General features: G+C 52.7%; 4 protein-coding genes across 4 annotated transcripts; all 4 read right to left on the minus strand.

The window, feature by feature from the left end:
- Positions 1–2,097: 2,097 nt before the first annotated feature.
- On the minus strand, positions 2,098–4,645 carry NCS57_00444500 (uncharacterized protein; the record flags this gene model as incomplete). Its single annotated transcript, XM_053054405.1, has 3 exons — positions 2,098–2,967; positions 3,026–3,408; positions 3,457–4,645. The coding sequence occupies 3 exons, from the start codon at positions 4,643–4,645 to the stop codon at positions 2,098–2,100; spliced, it is 2,442 nt and encodes an 813-aa protein (XP_052916565.1).
- A 2,427-nt stretch (positions 4,646–7,072) lies between these two features.
- Positions 7,073–8,440, minus strand: NCS57_00444600 (Phosphatidylinositol transfer protein SFH5; the record flags this gene model as incomplete). The annotated part of the gene is made up of 2 exons (XM_053054406.1): positions 7,073–7,874; positions 7,923–8,440. 2 exons carry the CDS (start codon positions 8,438–8,440, stop codon positions 7,073–7,075), a joined length of 1,320 nt encoding a protein of 439 aa, XP_052916566.1.
- Positions 8,441–10,356: 1,916 nt separating this feature from the next.
- On the minus strand, positions 10,357–13,233 carry NCS57_00444700 (uncharacterized protein; the record flags this gene model as incomplete). Its single annotated transcript, XM_053054407.1, has 6 exons — positions 10,357–10,593; positions 10,648–11,034; positions 11,083–11,499; positions 11,550–12,566; positions 12,679–12,855; positions 12,913–13,233. 6 exons carry the CDS (start codon positions 13,231–13,233, stop codon positions 10,357–10,359), a joined length of 2,556 nt encoding a protein of 851 aa, XP_052916567.1.
- Positions 13,234–14,654: 1,421 nt separating this feature from the next.
- Positions 14,655–15,373, minus strand: NCS57_00444800 (Actin-related protein 2/3 complex subunit 4; the record flags this gene model as incomplete). The annotated part of the gene is made up of 5 exons (XM_053054408.1): positions 14,655–14,663; positions 14,716–14,760; positions 14,809–14,934; positions 14,983–15,309; positions 15,371–15,373. 5 exons carry the CDS (start codon positions 15,371–15,373, stop codon positions 14,655–14,657), a joined length of 510 nt encoding a protein of 169 aa, XP_052916568.1.
- Between the last annotated feature and the right edge of the window lie 90 nt (positions 15,374–15,463).

Raw genomic sequence — 15,463 nt, forward strand, 5'->3', positions numbered from 1 at the left:
GAGCCGCCATCAATGAACAAGACGCACTTCAGTGTCAAGAAGCTCCTTTTGATGTTTCCTTGATCTTGGCCATGCACCACCAAGGCGCCTCAATCACTTCCGGCTCCCGACTTTAGGAGAGGGGATCATGGAGCCCAGGTCCAGAAGTCCAGACTGGACCACTGTCTCATGTAGCGATAGCCATGACATGACGATGGCAACAAGACACCCTCCTTGGGGAAGACCAAAAGAAAAGAAAAACACAAAAGACAAGAAAAAACAAACACGACGCAGGGGACGAACAGGATGGATGGATGGCGGTGACGGTATAGAGGGGTGGACACACAGCACATCCCAATGCTCACGCGGAGTTGATGGGCACATTTGCTACCTTCTTTTCACTTGGACGGAACCAGACCTCCAGGTTGTTTTCTTTTGTCGCCCTCTTGTTTTTATCTGGCTTCTCTTGGCCTCGCGACAAGGCTAGGTTCCCAGTTTCTTGCCCCCTTTTTCTCGCAAATGTCCTTTTTCTTCATTTCTTTTCCTTCATCATAGCAAAATTCTTCTCTGTATTTTCTTGCTTGGTGTCTTTTCCTGGATGGTGTTTTCTTCTGGCTCGTGTTATTTCCTTGTCATTACTATAGACATCCATACCCCATAGACCATAGATCTCCAAAATACCATTTCCTATCTCCCAAACATTTTCTGGATCAACCTCTGACTCCTATTGTCCATTGTGCGATGGTTTCGCGGAGCAAGATGACCTCTGTTGCCGTCCTCTCTGCTGGGGCGCATGCCCCTGGGCGTGTAACCATGCACGAAACCTCTAGGGCAGCGCCTGGTCACAGTGAGATGCATCACCCATCCATCCCGTATAAGCGCCCTCACCAATCGCCCCAGCAATCAAGTCTTTTCTAGCTAGTTATGTCATTGCGCTCGTGATGCCACATCTGCAGTTTTCTTTCTTTTGCACATGTTCCTATTGCCATGTGTTTTTCCCCCTGTTTTCGCCTCCCCCTCAACCCGCACTGCCTTCTTACCTACCCCGCCTCTCCCCCTCCAGACGTCCATGGGAATACAGGCCTCAACAACAGACGTCACATCACATCACCTCACATCACACATGTTTAAAAACACCATAGTTAATACACTTAAGAATTATCGCCATGTTTTCAAACCCCCGCCTGGACGATCCTAATTAAACTCTTTTAATTCTAGACCTTTCATACGTATGGCAAGCCCACCCCTGCGGCAACTGCGCCACTGCCACACCCTGTCTAATATCCATCACCGAGCAGTCGGTAACACACCTTCACTTTTCGCCTTTCTTTTTCCTTTCTGGAAGGGTTAGAGAAGAACGCTCGGACTGGGGCTTATACATGGGCGTTTTTCTTTTTATTCTCTTGTCGTATATCTAAGGAGGGAGCCGCAGCAGCAACAGGGCGCACGCATTGAGTTTCTCTGCCTGATGGTTAGCTTGTTGTCGCCTCATCTTTTGCGCTCCCGTCTCACCGACTCTTTTGCATCACGGCATCGAGACGCTGAATCGCTGATGCATGATTGATCCAGCTGCTGCCTAACATGAGATGAGGAGATGACGAAAGAATGCCTCTGCGATCTTTCTTGCGCCCTGATGTTGCTTTTGTCGTCCGTCTACAACCACATCCAATCAATCATCCCTGATCCCTGAAGCATCACCTCGCAGTCAGCAGACCACGAGCCTCATATCACATCACTCACTCACTCACACTCCAAGCCACCGGACAGACGTAAAGCTTACAGAACACAAACATAGATACTAGGTAGACAAGCAGACATACACATGCCACAGACAACCCGCCGGCCCGCCCTGGTAATGTACAATGCCACCACCCGCCCTCCTTGTTACGCCTTGGCGCCAGCGAGAAAACAATAGCCGGAGATGAAAATCACTGCAACAAAAAAGCCCCAGATCCTTAGAGTCCTCTTCCCTTTCCTTGCCTGGCTTTCCTTACTTGTCTTGCTTGCCCTCCCTTCTTTCCCCCTTCTCCAAAAAAACTGTCCTGGTCCAGGTCCGCTGGAAGGCCTCGTTTACTTGCACATAAATCCTTCGTCATCATCCACCCCTTCTTCATTACTTTACTCCTCCGCCTGCATCACCTCGATTTCCGTCTCACGAGAAATGTCCAATCCCTTGCGAGGAGAGGCCGCTGACGCGATGGACTTGCGAGAGCTCGTACCTCGAGCGTACGTCTTGGTCATGGATCCTTTGGTCGCTGGTGAGCTCTTGGCGGGCGTCACCTTGGCCGTCGTCTTGATGGTCACCTTGGTAATGCTAGAAGCCCCGGCTGATCCACGTCGCTTAGGCGTGCGTGCCGCGTAGGTCTGGATGACTCGCTTGGTGGTCGTCTTCTTCAGGATGGCTCCGGTCGATGCTCGTCGCTTCGCAGGTGACTTGGATCCAAGAGCCGCCTTTCGTCCTGTCGAGGTAACTGTTGACACGCCCTTCCTAAGAGCGTTGGCTGCGCCCTTGGCAACCTTGGAGCTGGCTAGAGACAGAGCTCGCTTCGCCTGCTTCACGGGCTGAACCTTGCGCTTCTTCGCCGGGCCTCCATCCTTGCCCCCATCGTCACCGATCAGCTCCTTAAGCTTGCGCTTTCCAGCCTTGACGGCACCCTTGACAGCACCCTTGACGGTGTTCTTCGCATCGGACTTGGGAGGCTTCACCTCTCGAGGCTTGGGGCCGAGCACACCTCGGCAGTTGGGCTCACCACATAGACACTTCTGAACGTTCTTGGCGGAGAAGGGGTCAAAGTTGTAGTCATAAGTCAACTCCTCGCCCGTCATGATAGGCCTGTCACCTGCAAACAGGGCCATTCGCGGCTGTCCGGAAACGATCCACTTGATCATTCTGCAATTGGGATTGCAGCTGTGATTCACGAACCGCGCGATGCTCCCTGTCGTCGCATCGATGATCATGTTCTGGTCGAAGCTCATCAGATAGTAACACTAGGCTTAGTCAGCTAACCCGTCCACTCAGAGTTGTCATCTGAAAGTCAAAACTCACCTCATTGTCCTTGTAGACTTCGGTCATGCGACGCTCGCATTCGGCTTCAGTGATAATTTCGCCTGCGTACTCCATGATGATTTGGTTTGGTCGGAAGCATCGGTTGCTTCGCACGCCGTATCCGCGGTCTGATGTCTTGATCACCTCGACTCCCACGCGATACTTGCCGCCCTGGTTACGGCGTGCGGTCAAAGTTGCGAATGCGCGGTTGGTGCAGTGTTCCTTGCCGGCGTTGCAGTTCTGCTCGTCGCACTCGTACAGCATGATTCGGTTCTGGCAACTCTCACCGCAACCATCCTCGGGCTTGCACACGCACTTGGACTGATAGTCATGGAAGTGTGGTGACTTGCGCCAGTAGTCCTTGGACTCGCCAATGAACCGATCTAAGCAGTGTTAGTCAAAAATCCAAATCAAGTTGTCGGGTAAATTACTTTTGGTCATCTTCTTCCACTCATCAGGCTTGGGCTGGCCCGGAGGAAGGGGGTTGCACACATTAAATGGGAGCTTGAAGTCGCGGCCATTGATGAGATTGCGCAGGCCATTAAACATGGGCAAAGGCATGGTCTTGTTGACACGACCGTTGGGGATGAGCTCAGGCAGCTGAGCCAACTTCTTCTTCTCCGTCATAGATAGACCCTTAGAGATATCGATGGGAGCATCCTGGCCTGCATAAAGACCCTTGTCGAGGTACTTCTTCTCGCGTCTCTTCTTGGCATTGACCACGGGCTCCGGTTCAGCCTCCTCCTCCTCGGCGGGTTCGGGCTCCGACTTTTTTCGTTGTGGCTGCTTCGCGGCGTTGGGGTCAACGTACTTACCATTTGACCAGTAAGTCAGAAGCACAGGTTCAGTATCAACGCCGGCAAACTCCTTAGTATCGGCCAAGCGTTTCATTTCCCTAGACATGATCGCTGGCTGCTGCTCAACAGCCTTGCGACTGCGTTTGCCCGGCTTGATTATCTTTGTGCTCGACGGGGTTGCGATAGGCGCGATGGCACTAGAACGGCGCGTCGAGGAACGGCGTGAAGATGGCGAGGGGTCAGCAGTGACCTGGAGGCGAGTGCGCGGTGTGTCTGATTTCTTGAGAGACTGGTGAAGGCTAATCGCGTGGGTAACATGGCGAACAGAATCGGTAGTCACAGGGCTTGAGGTCGCCTGTTCCGTATGGTTCACAATCGGACCAGAAATGGTCTTTCGTCGTCGGCGATCCGCAACAATGTCGCCTTTGGCGCGTCGCTTGCCGTGGCCATCGGTGCCGCTCAGCTTGGCCAGGTTATAGACAGGAGCGCCTACGTTACTGCGACGAGAACGCAGAGAAGGAGGAGGGGCCGGCTTAGCAGCTGTGACCTTCTTGACAGGCTCGGCGGGAACAGCAGGCGGCGCTGTGTCAATGGGTTCGGGAGCGGCCTCGAGGGGCTCCTGTGGGTGCTCGTGCTCGTGCGCATGCTCAGGCTCGGGCTCGACGGCTACGTGTACGACATCGCGCTTGGGGGATTCCGAGTGAAGACTAGCTTCGTCGGCAACAGTGGTTGGAGGAGTAGAGGTCGTTGACGCGACATTCGAAGAGGAATCATCCGTAGCGCCTACCTCGAAGCTGCCCTCAGCGGACAGATCGAGTGCCATGGCGGCAGGGGAACAAGAGTCGTGCACTCGATTCGACGCGAAATGCTCAAGACGCAGTGATCATGAGAAGTCGAAAAAGAGACAAGAGAGAAAGTCGACGGGAAAGAGGATACACTTTCGCGGAGGAAAGAGGCGGAGGAAAAAGAGTTGGGGCGTAGTCGAGGTTGGGTTTTGGTTGAAGTTGAGTTTAATAGAGGCAAAGGTAAATGAGAGCGAGGAAGCACGACGAGACGAGACGCGCCGCGCCTGGAGAGTGAGAGTGGGAATGGGGAAGGAAGCCCCCGGGTCGGGTGTGGTGTGGGCGTGGGTAGGTGCGTGAGCGAGTAAGGTGCAAGGAGGCCGTGAGAGTGGGTGGTCCTTTCCCCCCGCGCGCGCCGGTCCAAGCTGCCACTGGAGAGCCAGAGCAGGAAGGAAGGTACGTATACGGATACCTGGGTCCCGTCTGGACAACAACAACCGAAAAAGGAGGACAAGAGATTAGATTTGCTGGCGAGTCGAGAGTGTGTGAGAGACTTTAAATGGCCGGCACACAAAAGAGAAGAGAAGAATCAAGTAGGCGAATCGTGATTCACGCCCTCTCGATGAAAGAACGCGTTCTAGAAAGGGGGTTGAGGTCGAGACCGATGTCAAGTCGAGAGGTCGCGCGTCTTGAAGGTCGAAAAAAGTGGGATGAGTGGTGAAGGAAAAAGAGGCGTGCGTGACAGGGAGGAGGAAATACAGAGAAGAGGGGGGCAGCTGCTTCTCCGAAAAAAAAAAGAATAGTCTCAAGGACGACAAGACCGAATGAATAGTGGAGAAGAGAGACGAGGTCTCGTGAGTGTAATACTAACACACGGCCGAGGGAAGCACGTATGTCGGGAGTCAACTCAAGAGAAGAAAGAGGTTGTCAAGAGAGAGAGATTTTTTGTCGTGGTGGATGTTGAAGGAGGATGGTTTATCGCGCCCGCAGGAGGGGAGGATGAGCGAAGGAAGCAAGGGAAAATGGGCTGGGCTATTTCGTTTGCTAATGAGGTAAACACCAGCCGTCGAGAGACCTGCCTACCTTGCCCAGGCCTACAGACAGACCACCCCGTATCATGTATTCACTATGAGGCATTTGCGAAGAACAGTCAGTCCTAAATGTGCGAGATGTCTCTTTAAAGTATTGACCGAATTCGCCTTGATCCATTTCATATATCTTCTGCATCTCTCGAGTTGCAAACCCTCCCCGTTCTTCGAGACTGGCCTCCATCTGCTTTGCCACCGACAGCCTTGACGACAGCTGACTCAGATGACACCGGATATGGGAACCCGATCCATCGTGAAACGCCATGAAAAATCAAATATTGCGATATCTTTACTATCCCGAGATAAAATGTCGAGTCACCGAGTAGTTATTGCCTCTACCCATCCCCGGGGGAATGTGTTTGGACGAGACTCCCGGTTATCAACAGCCCCGTGGCACCCTCCTGTTGCCACTGCAACCCTCAATCACGTCTCAAAACTTCCCAACAATGCCCACAACATACCAAAAATACTTATACAAGAATATATCAGATATGTGCAAAATCGTCTTTTTGACGTTGCCACAAAGTTCAGGGGCCAGGGTGTGAGTGACGACCCACGGAGTTTGGGGGCGTGTGTGAAGCCTTTCGCAACATCGCGAGCCTCGCCCGCCGAAGAGCCACCGGCCATGATTCACTGTCACATCCTCTGGCCTCTATCTCGAAAGGACGGACAAAAAATGTTTAGGTGGGCGATACCCGTATATCCGCCACAACTCGATGCTTGACCGACCTCTCCCAGAGACATCCTCGGTTACGGGGCATCAAGTGAGCAGTCATTCACAACTCTGGCAAAGTTGTATCCATCATCATCTCGATTCTATCATCAGCTCGGCCCATGCCTTGCACGAGACTCGAATTTGTATGCTTGAGACAATCCACTGCCAAAGTCATGCTACGCGCCGAAGCCCCAGATCTGGGGCCTCGGGTCCCGATCCCTTGCAGCTCACTCGATGGTATCACCGCCAAATTCAACTAGCACCATCTAACATTTTAACATTCGCATTCTGGACAGGGCCAGTTCCTCGAATCTCTTGCATTTCCCCATCAGACCCGCTCAAGACAGAGAAAGAGACATCAGCCTTGACATCCGAGCTTCTTCGCCGCAATCATCCGACACCATTGGCCTCCAGAGCATGGTCACGAGCAAGACACCACAAGAACAAACTTTACAAGACAAGAATCTCTCTTATAGTCTACTTGACAATTAAAACGTCTCTAGAGCCGAGATCAGCGCGCCCTTCCTAGGAGGCGCGCTCGCGAGAACTAAAGTAAAGGGGTATTGTTTATCACAGCGAAAATCACACACGGTTGGTATCCTCCGCACTTTTCTCTCAGCCTTCTCTAAGTCTCAGCCTCGTCGATCACAGGAACACAATAACACTTAGGCGGCCGTCTCCTTCTTATCAGCCTCGGAAACCGGGACAGGCTCCTTCTTCTCTGACTCAACAGCAGGGGCGACCTCCTTCTTCTCGGTCTCGGCAGCAGGAGCAGTCTCCTTGTCGGTCTCAGGTGCCTCCTCAACGGGCTTCAGAGTCAGCTTCTCCAAGGACTCCTCAACAGGCTTTTCACCAGCGCTCTCGGTGGCCTTCTCGGCTGTCTCCTCCTTGGCAGCCTCAACAGGAGCCGGGATAGGAGCCGGAGCAGGCTCGGCAGCAGGAGTAGATTCGGCAACAGAGGCGGGCTCGGCGACGGGAGCAGCCTCAGCAGCGGAGGTCTCAGTAGCGGGAGCCTTGGTAGGAGCCTCGCCCTCCTGAGCCAGGGAAACCTTAAGACCCTCCTTGACACTGGGGCCCTGGCCACCATACTCCTTGGGAAGAGTGGAAACAATGTCCTTAAGCTCAGTAGCCAGAGTGGTGCCCGAGGTCATGGGGTGGAACTTGCGGAGGGTGGCAGGGGCGAGGAAGAGCTTCATAGCTCCAAACATCCAGCCCATGATGGCGGGAACGTTGACAAAGTACTTGTGAGCAAGCAGCTCAGGGTAGGCCATGGAGAAGATGGCGATGGTCTCCTTGCTGGCGGCCTTGACGGCAGGATCCATGCGGAAGAAGCTGACGTTCTGGTAGTCGTGAACCTGGATCATCTGGTAGGGGTCCTCGCCGCCCTCGGGGATAGGCTCGGTGACCTGGTCAAGCTTGAGCTTCTGAACGCTGAGCTCCATGATGGCAGCTCGCCACTTGATGAACCTTTGGTAAAATTAGCCAAGGTCCGAGCGTAGAATGTGGTAAACTTACTCCTGGACGTCGCCAAAGGTGGCCTTGTTGTCCTTGACAGCACCATAGATGTTCCAGGTGATGATGGTCTCCTTGCCGCTCTCGCCCTTGTGGACGGTGACGAATCCAAGGTCGTCAAACTTCTTCTTGTTGAAGGTCTTGGTGACGAGGGCAGTAGGGTTCATGTTCTTGCGCCACGTGAGGGCATTGGTGAGCTGCTTCTCAGCGGCAGCGACATCGTCGTTGTTGGCGCGCAGGAACTTCTGGAGCACAACCTTTGTGGGTACGTGATCGATGTTGGAGAGCTGCACACCCCACATCTCCTTGTGAGAGGTCTGGTTAAAAATGTCATCAAGACGACCGTTGAGCTTGGTGAGAGGCGTCTCTGGGGCAGAAGGGCCAGCATCCTCGATGGGTTTCTCATCGGCGGCCTTTGCGGGAACTTCAGCGTGACCCTCAGCGGGGGCGTCAGCTACAGCGGGAGCAGCGGGAGTCTCCGCAGGGGGAGCGGCAGTGGTCTTGTCCTGTTCGGCAGCCATGATGATCTCAAAGTCGATAAAACGAGATTAATCAAGGGAGGGAGGAAAAGACAGAGTCGGGAAGAGACGCTGAAGTGGAGAGAAGAAGAAAATGGTGTGCGTATGTGGCCGATGTGCTTGTGTAATGTACGCAGCGTAGTGTCGTGCAGTGTAGTGTAGGTCCGACAACGGGGATGACAGAGAATCGGCTGATGCTGGTGTTGAGGAGAGGAAGATGGGCGCTTGGGTGGAGAGCTAGAGGGAGAAGCTAGCTTAGGTAGCTTTGGGGAACTCGTCTAGTTATTGATAGTAGCCGTCGACCAAGGAACGATGGGACGAGTGCTTCCTTCTCTTATTGATGTCAATGTCAATGCAACCTCCTGGATGTTTTGGATTTAGAGATCTCGGCACGGGAGCGGCAAGGGAAGGGAGGTCGGGTATAACAGAGAGTATCCGTACGCAAACAAGAGAGCGAACCCCTTGAAATAAGACTCTGATGAAATGTTTGATTGATCGAGGGGTGGGCGAGCCAAGGGAGGAAAAGACGGCCAAGCCAAGTCAACATTGCATGTCCGGCCTTACAAGGTAGGGGTAGGGGACGGGTGCCCACCGCAGGGTGCCTTCCCCCTGTCGATTCTGCAGGTGGAGATGATGCTCGTTCCTTCTATTGGTCCAAGTCTAATCTGTTACACGTGGGGCCATGACATTCTAGGGGTTGCTCAGCAGAATTCCAGGGCACTGAGGGTGGGTTTCAGGGGAAATGTCACTACATTGGTGCACTAAATGCCGTTATCAATCTTGTTATGCACGAGAAGGCATCATAGCATAGACGTGAACTGCGCCGAATTCATGTCGACATCTACGCATCATGGAGAAGAAGGAATCAAAAATAGACGCCTAGAAATTCATCTGCATGATGCTATCGAGGAGTTCAAGTGTCAACGCGTCGATGTGTTGGGTGAAGCACAGAGAGGAGAGATCACCGACATTGACCACATCCATCTTGTATTTACAACTTCAACTTGGCCATCACAAGCCTCACAAGCCTCACAAGCCTCACAAGCCTCACAAGCCTCACAAGCCTCACAAGCTCACAAAGCACCACAAGTATCAAAGTTTTTTTTTTCTTTTTCTGTTTTATATAGCAAGTTGTCGAGATTCCAAACCCAGACCATACCTCCATGATCCTCCAGGCCCCCAAACCACAGTCCGTTCGCGAGTCCTGATCAAGACGGGCTCACCCCCGTCGACCTTCTCAAGCTACTAACTACCGTGATCCGAGAAAACCTGTCAAACCACAAAGATGGTGTGTAAGAGTAGACCGAGTGAAGGAGAAAAAACGAAAACAGTAATGCATCGCCCCAATATAAAATGCCATGGCAGCCACCCATTCATCCATCCTCGCCCCCCAAGGATCAAGTCCTCTATTAGTTATTAAAGCGCCGCAACATCTTCTTCCCCGTGCGTTTGGTCGTCTAGCCTTGGCGCCGATTCGTGATTCGAAACCGACTCCCTATTAGCGCCGGTGAAGTTGCGTATGCCCGCGAGCGCCAGAGTCTTTTCTCTCTATGGGGGTTCCGAGGTGGGAAAACCTGCGTTCAAGAAGTAGGCTGTGCCGAAATGAAAGAGAAAAAGAAAAGAAGCCAGTTGTTGATGTAGACCGAAACCGAGTCGAGTCGCAGTAGAATCAGACAGCCGAGGCGAAATGCAAATGAGAACGGCTGAGTTGATATGCGAAGGCGTAATGCAGAACGAAGAAACCAAGGGTATAGAGCCAGTAGTGAAAGGAAATGCAAACCGAAAATCAGATCGAAAATCAGATCGAAAATCAGAGCGTTGAGTTGTAGTTGAGCCTGTAAGGCTTGCGTTCATTGACGCGCGGTGTTGGCAAACTGATGTTGTTCACCGTTGGAGGAGTAAACCTCTGGTGCCGCAACTTAGTAACGGCCAAGGGCTCGAGTGAGAAGACGCTCAATGGCAGAGAACTCCATAAAGGCACACTGCTTGAGGGTCATGTGGTCAAACTCCGGACCTTGGGCATACCCCACCTCCTGGAAGAAGTATCCCCAGTACTCATCCGTTTCCTTGAGGGTTTCCTGAATCGCGGTGCGTTCAGAAATAGGGCGAACAAGGACATCTCGAGTCGACTGCTCGCGAATGATTCGGATGTACCACTATAATCATGTTAGCAGATGTTGTCAGAGACTGGAGGATCCGGTCAGACTCACATCAAGAACATCCTGAGGGACGCCAGGCTTGGCCGTAACAGAGTACTGGTGAACCCAAGAGCTGGCATTCTCAGGTTGGTGATACATGCGCATCTCTGCCTGGCTCATCTGGACCAGGAACGCAATGTTGTCCTTCTGAAGAATGGTGAACCCCTTGCATTTCATGACCGAGGCAACAACACGTCTGAAAAGCTGATGGTTGAGGTTGACTGGGTCATCGTTTCGAGAAACGGCTCCGAGAAGCAGACGGATCAGCTTGAAGCTGGCCTTGTACATGGCACCACGCTGCGCGACGGTGATAAAGTCAGTGGCGAACCAGGGGAACTTGCCAAGAGTGCTGATGAGGCACTCGTAGGGGCGCTGGGGGCACTCCTTGGAGAAAGGGGACTGGGCTATTAGTAGCTGAGTTGAAAAGACAGAGAAGCAGAGACTTACTCGGTGTGGAACCTCGACATGCTTGACAAGCATAACCATTTCCTCGCAAGAAATGAAACCCTTGAAGTTGCCCCAGGGCTCACGAGCGCAAGGAGGCAAAATGTTGGGAGTAGCACCATCCCAGAAAACGCCACGAGCGAGAGGGTAGAGCTCTCTCATGAGAGCGGCCTGGCTAGACAGCTCGACTTCGATAGGACGATCACCAAGACGGCTGACACGTCCGGTCTGAGCAAACTGGTGGTGGCGCTCAGCACAGCGGATTGCGTCCTCCATGGTCTGGAACTCGACAAATGCGTCCATGGTCTTGGACGTGGCGCGGTCCATGATGATGTGCACCGGCTCGTCGGCATCATTGAGCATCTTGCTATTGCGGCCGATGAAAGCCACGACCTCTGCACGCTTGGTAGAGAATGGAATCTGCGGCAGTTAACATCAAGTTGAGAATTTAGCAGAGAAGATCAACTTACGTTCTTCAGGCGGATGACACCGTAGGTGACCGGCTTAGCTGAGCTAGGACCATCGATGAAGGGGAAGAAGTTCACGTTAAGAGCCATCTGAAGACTGGGAAAGCCCGTGTACGTGCCCGTCAACTGGTGAAGCTTATCCGACTTGGGAGCGTTGGCCTTGATGAGAGCCATCTCCATGGCCCGGTCCAGCTGCGCACTGTCCAACATCGCCATCTGAACGGTAGGAGGTGGCAAGTTGGGAAACGGGATCAGAGAGGTAGCATCAGAAGGAGCAGGGGTTCCAAATGGATCCTGGGGCGTCTCCTGAGGAATATTCTCGGACACAGCCGGAATCGACTCTAAATTTAGGTTGAAGCGAGGAGGGGGCAGACGTTCAACAGGCTGACCCGAAGTGCGAGGAGCGTAGTTGCGAGGCTCAGTCAGACGCCCGTTAGCAAGAGGGCTGGAGAAAGGAACTCGAGCGCGAGGAGCGGTAATCTCGTGAGGAGTATCGCCAGGGCTCATGAGCGAGAGACCAGAGTTCTGGGAGTTGCTCTGAGTGAGACCAGCAGTGTACGACTGGCTCTGAGGGAGTCTGCCCATAGGGACAGACAGACCATTGGGAAGTCTGCCGTTGGTAAGTCCATTGTTGGCGACTCCGTTGTTAGGAAACCCAACGTTGGGAGGACCAGCATTGGGGAAACCAGCATTGGGAACAACCCCGTTGGCGAGAAGACCATTGATCGAAGGCACTCCGTTGGGAAGTCCCGTGTTAGCAAATGAAGGATGAGCAAGTCCGTTGTTGGTGAAACCATTGTTTGGAACTCCGTTGACAGGGAGCACACCGTTGGGCGTTCCGCCATTGAGCATTCCAGCATTAGGAAGTCCAAGATCGGAATGACCACTGTTGGAGTGACCATGGTTAATATGTCCACCGTTGTTAGGGACTCCAGTATAGAGGGTCATCTCCGAGTGTCTATGAGGTGGAGACAGAAGACCAGTAGGTGGGCCAGGTTCAACTCCGTTCACCTGAGGGGCCTGGTTTAAGAGTTAGTGATTACAGACATAAATCAGGAGTCTAAGGGCAGAAGAAACTTACCTGTTCCTGAGAAACACCGTTCATGGTAGCTTGGCCTCCCATCTAAGGGACCGAAGCTCCAGGACCGTAGGTGTTGGCAGCAGTGGCCAGCTGAGCAAATCCCTCCGCGGGGCTGTTAGGGGGAGCCAGAACATGGTTCTGAAGACCAAACCCTAGGCCAGGGGCAATGACCACGGGCACAGGTGGGCGTACCATGCTGTGGTTCTGGACGTTGACAAGTCCACTGGACTGAACAGAAGTTAGTAGAGAAGGTAAAAAAAAAAAAAAACACCATGATTAACTTACTCGCAGAGCATTGGAAATAACCTGGTGAGCAGACGGAATCCAAGAATCGTCGCCCATGACCATATTCCCGTTGATGCTACCGTGGACGTTGCCGTTGACCATCGGGGGTGGTCCAGAGTGGGCCCCGGTTCCGGCACCTTGGCCCGGAGCAGCCTGACCATAAAAAGAAGGAGCTCTTGCCCGGAACGGTGGGTGCGAGTTGAGGGGTCCCGGGTGCTGAGAAGGGGGTTGAACGGCATGCTGGTTCGGGAAGGTGCCGCGTGCCATATTAGGCAGTGCGGCGTTCGACTGCCCGGGAAAGGGGCCAGTGTTATGCGACATCGTGAGATCGCAGACCTAAAATGGGCCATGATTGTCAGTGATTCAAGTCATGACATGATGAATGGCGGAGTTGAATAGAAGTCGAACGCCAAGGGGTTCCCGCGAGAAACTAATCTCCCGCGACACAAAAGAGGAGCGGGTAGGGGCAAAACTTACCAGTAGGGGATAACCACCTAAAGTCTTTCCGATACGGAGACGCAAGACAAAGGCTGAATGGAGTTAGTGCTTCTGTACTTGAGAATTCCTGGCATGGCGTTTGTCTTTGAGTCGCGAACGAACCTGAATGAAGCGATCGCAAGTGAACGAAGTTCGATTGCGCAAAGTTGAATGGAGTTGAATGATGTTGGATGTTGAAAAAGATGAATGCGGAGAAATGCGAAGGGAACGCGCGCGCAAACAGACGATCGCCTTCGAGTAGCTAAAAGCGAGCAAACAATCCTTTGAGCTTTGTGGAAGCTGCAAGGTAGAAATGCTTGAAGAGCGATCGCGAAGCGAGTGTGTTCGAGGGAAGATGATGTTGAGGGGAAGAGAAAAGAAGCGGGAGGGGGAGGAAGAAGTAGGTCAAACGGGAGGGCTGCGCACGTGACGGATGAAGCCTGGGAAATGCAAAGATGGGAGTTGAAAGTGCCAGGCAGTGGCTGTCAGTTGGCAATGTTGAGAAGAGATGAGGTTGAAGGGGAGAACAGGAGAGGGAGGGGGGCTTAAATAGATGAGCCGAACTCGAGCAACAATGATTCACGATCAAGCCAGCCGGGCCCGGAATAAAGCAGGAAAGACGATGGGAAGTCCTTAAAGAGAAATTAAGGACAATAGGGAATGGCTTGTATTGCTTTTGGCTCTTTTATATCAGAGTGTCAATTGGGGTTAGTGGCGATGCTTGACACTGCTGGCCGAGTGACCAAGAACCAACCACGACCAATTTTTGGGGAAGTGATCAATGAAGATGAAGTGATAATAAGGACGAATTCCGAGTCTAGATATTTTACTATTATTTCTTGCTGGTGAATTGCGGTCTACTCAGCTTTGAAGTTTGGGGTGCGACAATGCAACGCTCACTGGAACAATGGGGTCAATTGGATGCCTCGGGGGACATGCCACTAACTCGATGCAATGCCTAAGCCTGTCTAGGCAACTCGAGCAAACATGAACAAATACGGTGGTAGCTTAGGAGATCAGACGACATAGGCAGGCAGAGTATTTCTAAAAAGCGTGCATTCAAGTTTCGGTGTAGTCGACAAGGTTTCATGTCTAATATCGTCATCTCGGATCCCTCTCTCTGGCCGTAGCATGAGGTTCGCCCCGTTCACATCTCTGCGGGTCAAATTGCTATCATGGTCGGTACCTTTTCCCTTGATCACAAGAATATCGCGACAACCGACGCCCCCAAGCATAACTCCAACCCTCAAGCCAGCTGAGGTTCTTTAGTCAAACTGAAGACGAGGTTAGTATTAGCAGCACAGTTCTAAGGGGGTGTCATCTTACAGGTGTAAGGAAAGACTCGGCCACGAATCGTGCTCGGGCGTTCAACTGCAACTCGGTTAGACCGGAACTCGTCCACGTGGGAGAGATGCTCACAAATAGCTTCATCTCAGAGATCTCCTTGTCAACCTCCTCCATAAACTGAATGATAAAGTCCACAAGCTTGTGCTTAAGCATCTCCTCGGTGTGGAAGTTTGTTATCAAGAAGGAGATGTCGTAACCCTACAACGACGTCAGTCAGGGGTAACCATCATCAACAACAAAACCGACCTTGATGGGCTTCCTCCGCAGGATAAAGAACGACTCGGCACGTTGCGTCAGGAATCTCGTAAACTTGTGGACCAGAATGTGCTCAATCTCGTCGGCCTGCTTGATCTTGATGCTGATGCGGACAGAGTTGATGCTGGGCTCGATCAGGACGCGCTCGTTCTCGTTGCGCGCAATGGTCAGGGGCTGCAGGAGGACCTCGGGGGACGTCTGGGCCTCAATCTCGGGGACATTGTGTCGCTCGGCCGTCTGGGAGGCAAAGTTGGACAGGGTGAGGGCGGCGGTCAAGCTGCTGCGTACACATTGCAGGTAAGGTCGGAGTGATTGAGACTAGAGCGGGGAGGAGGCGTCAGCTTGGGTAAATCGACATCTGGGGACCTGAAAGATGTACCATGATTGCTGATGCTTCCTATGATGCCTCTAATCAAGCTGTCGAGGCGTGAGTCGAGGTATCAACGGATTCGGCGGGGTCGGTCGATGTTGG

Source organism: Fusarium keratoplasticum, chromosome 3 (genome assembly GCF_025433545.1).
Source record: "Fusarium keratoplasticum isolate Fu6.1 chromosome 3, whole genome shotgun sequence".
Taxonomy (NCBI): domain Eukaryota; kingdom Fungi; phylum Ascomycota; class Sordariomycetes; order Hypocreales; family Nectriaceae; genus Fusarium; species Fusarium keratoplasticum.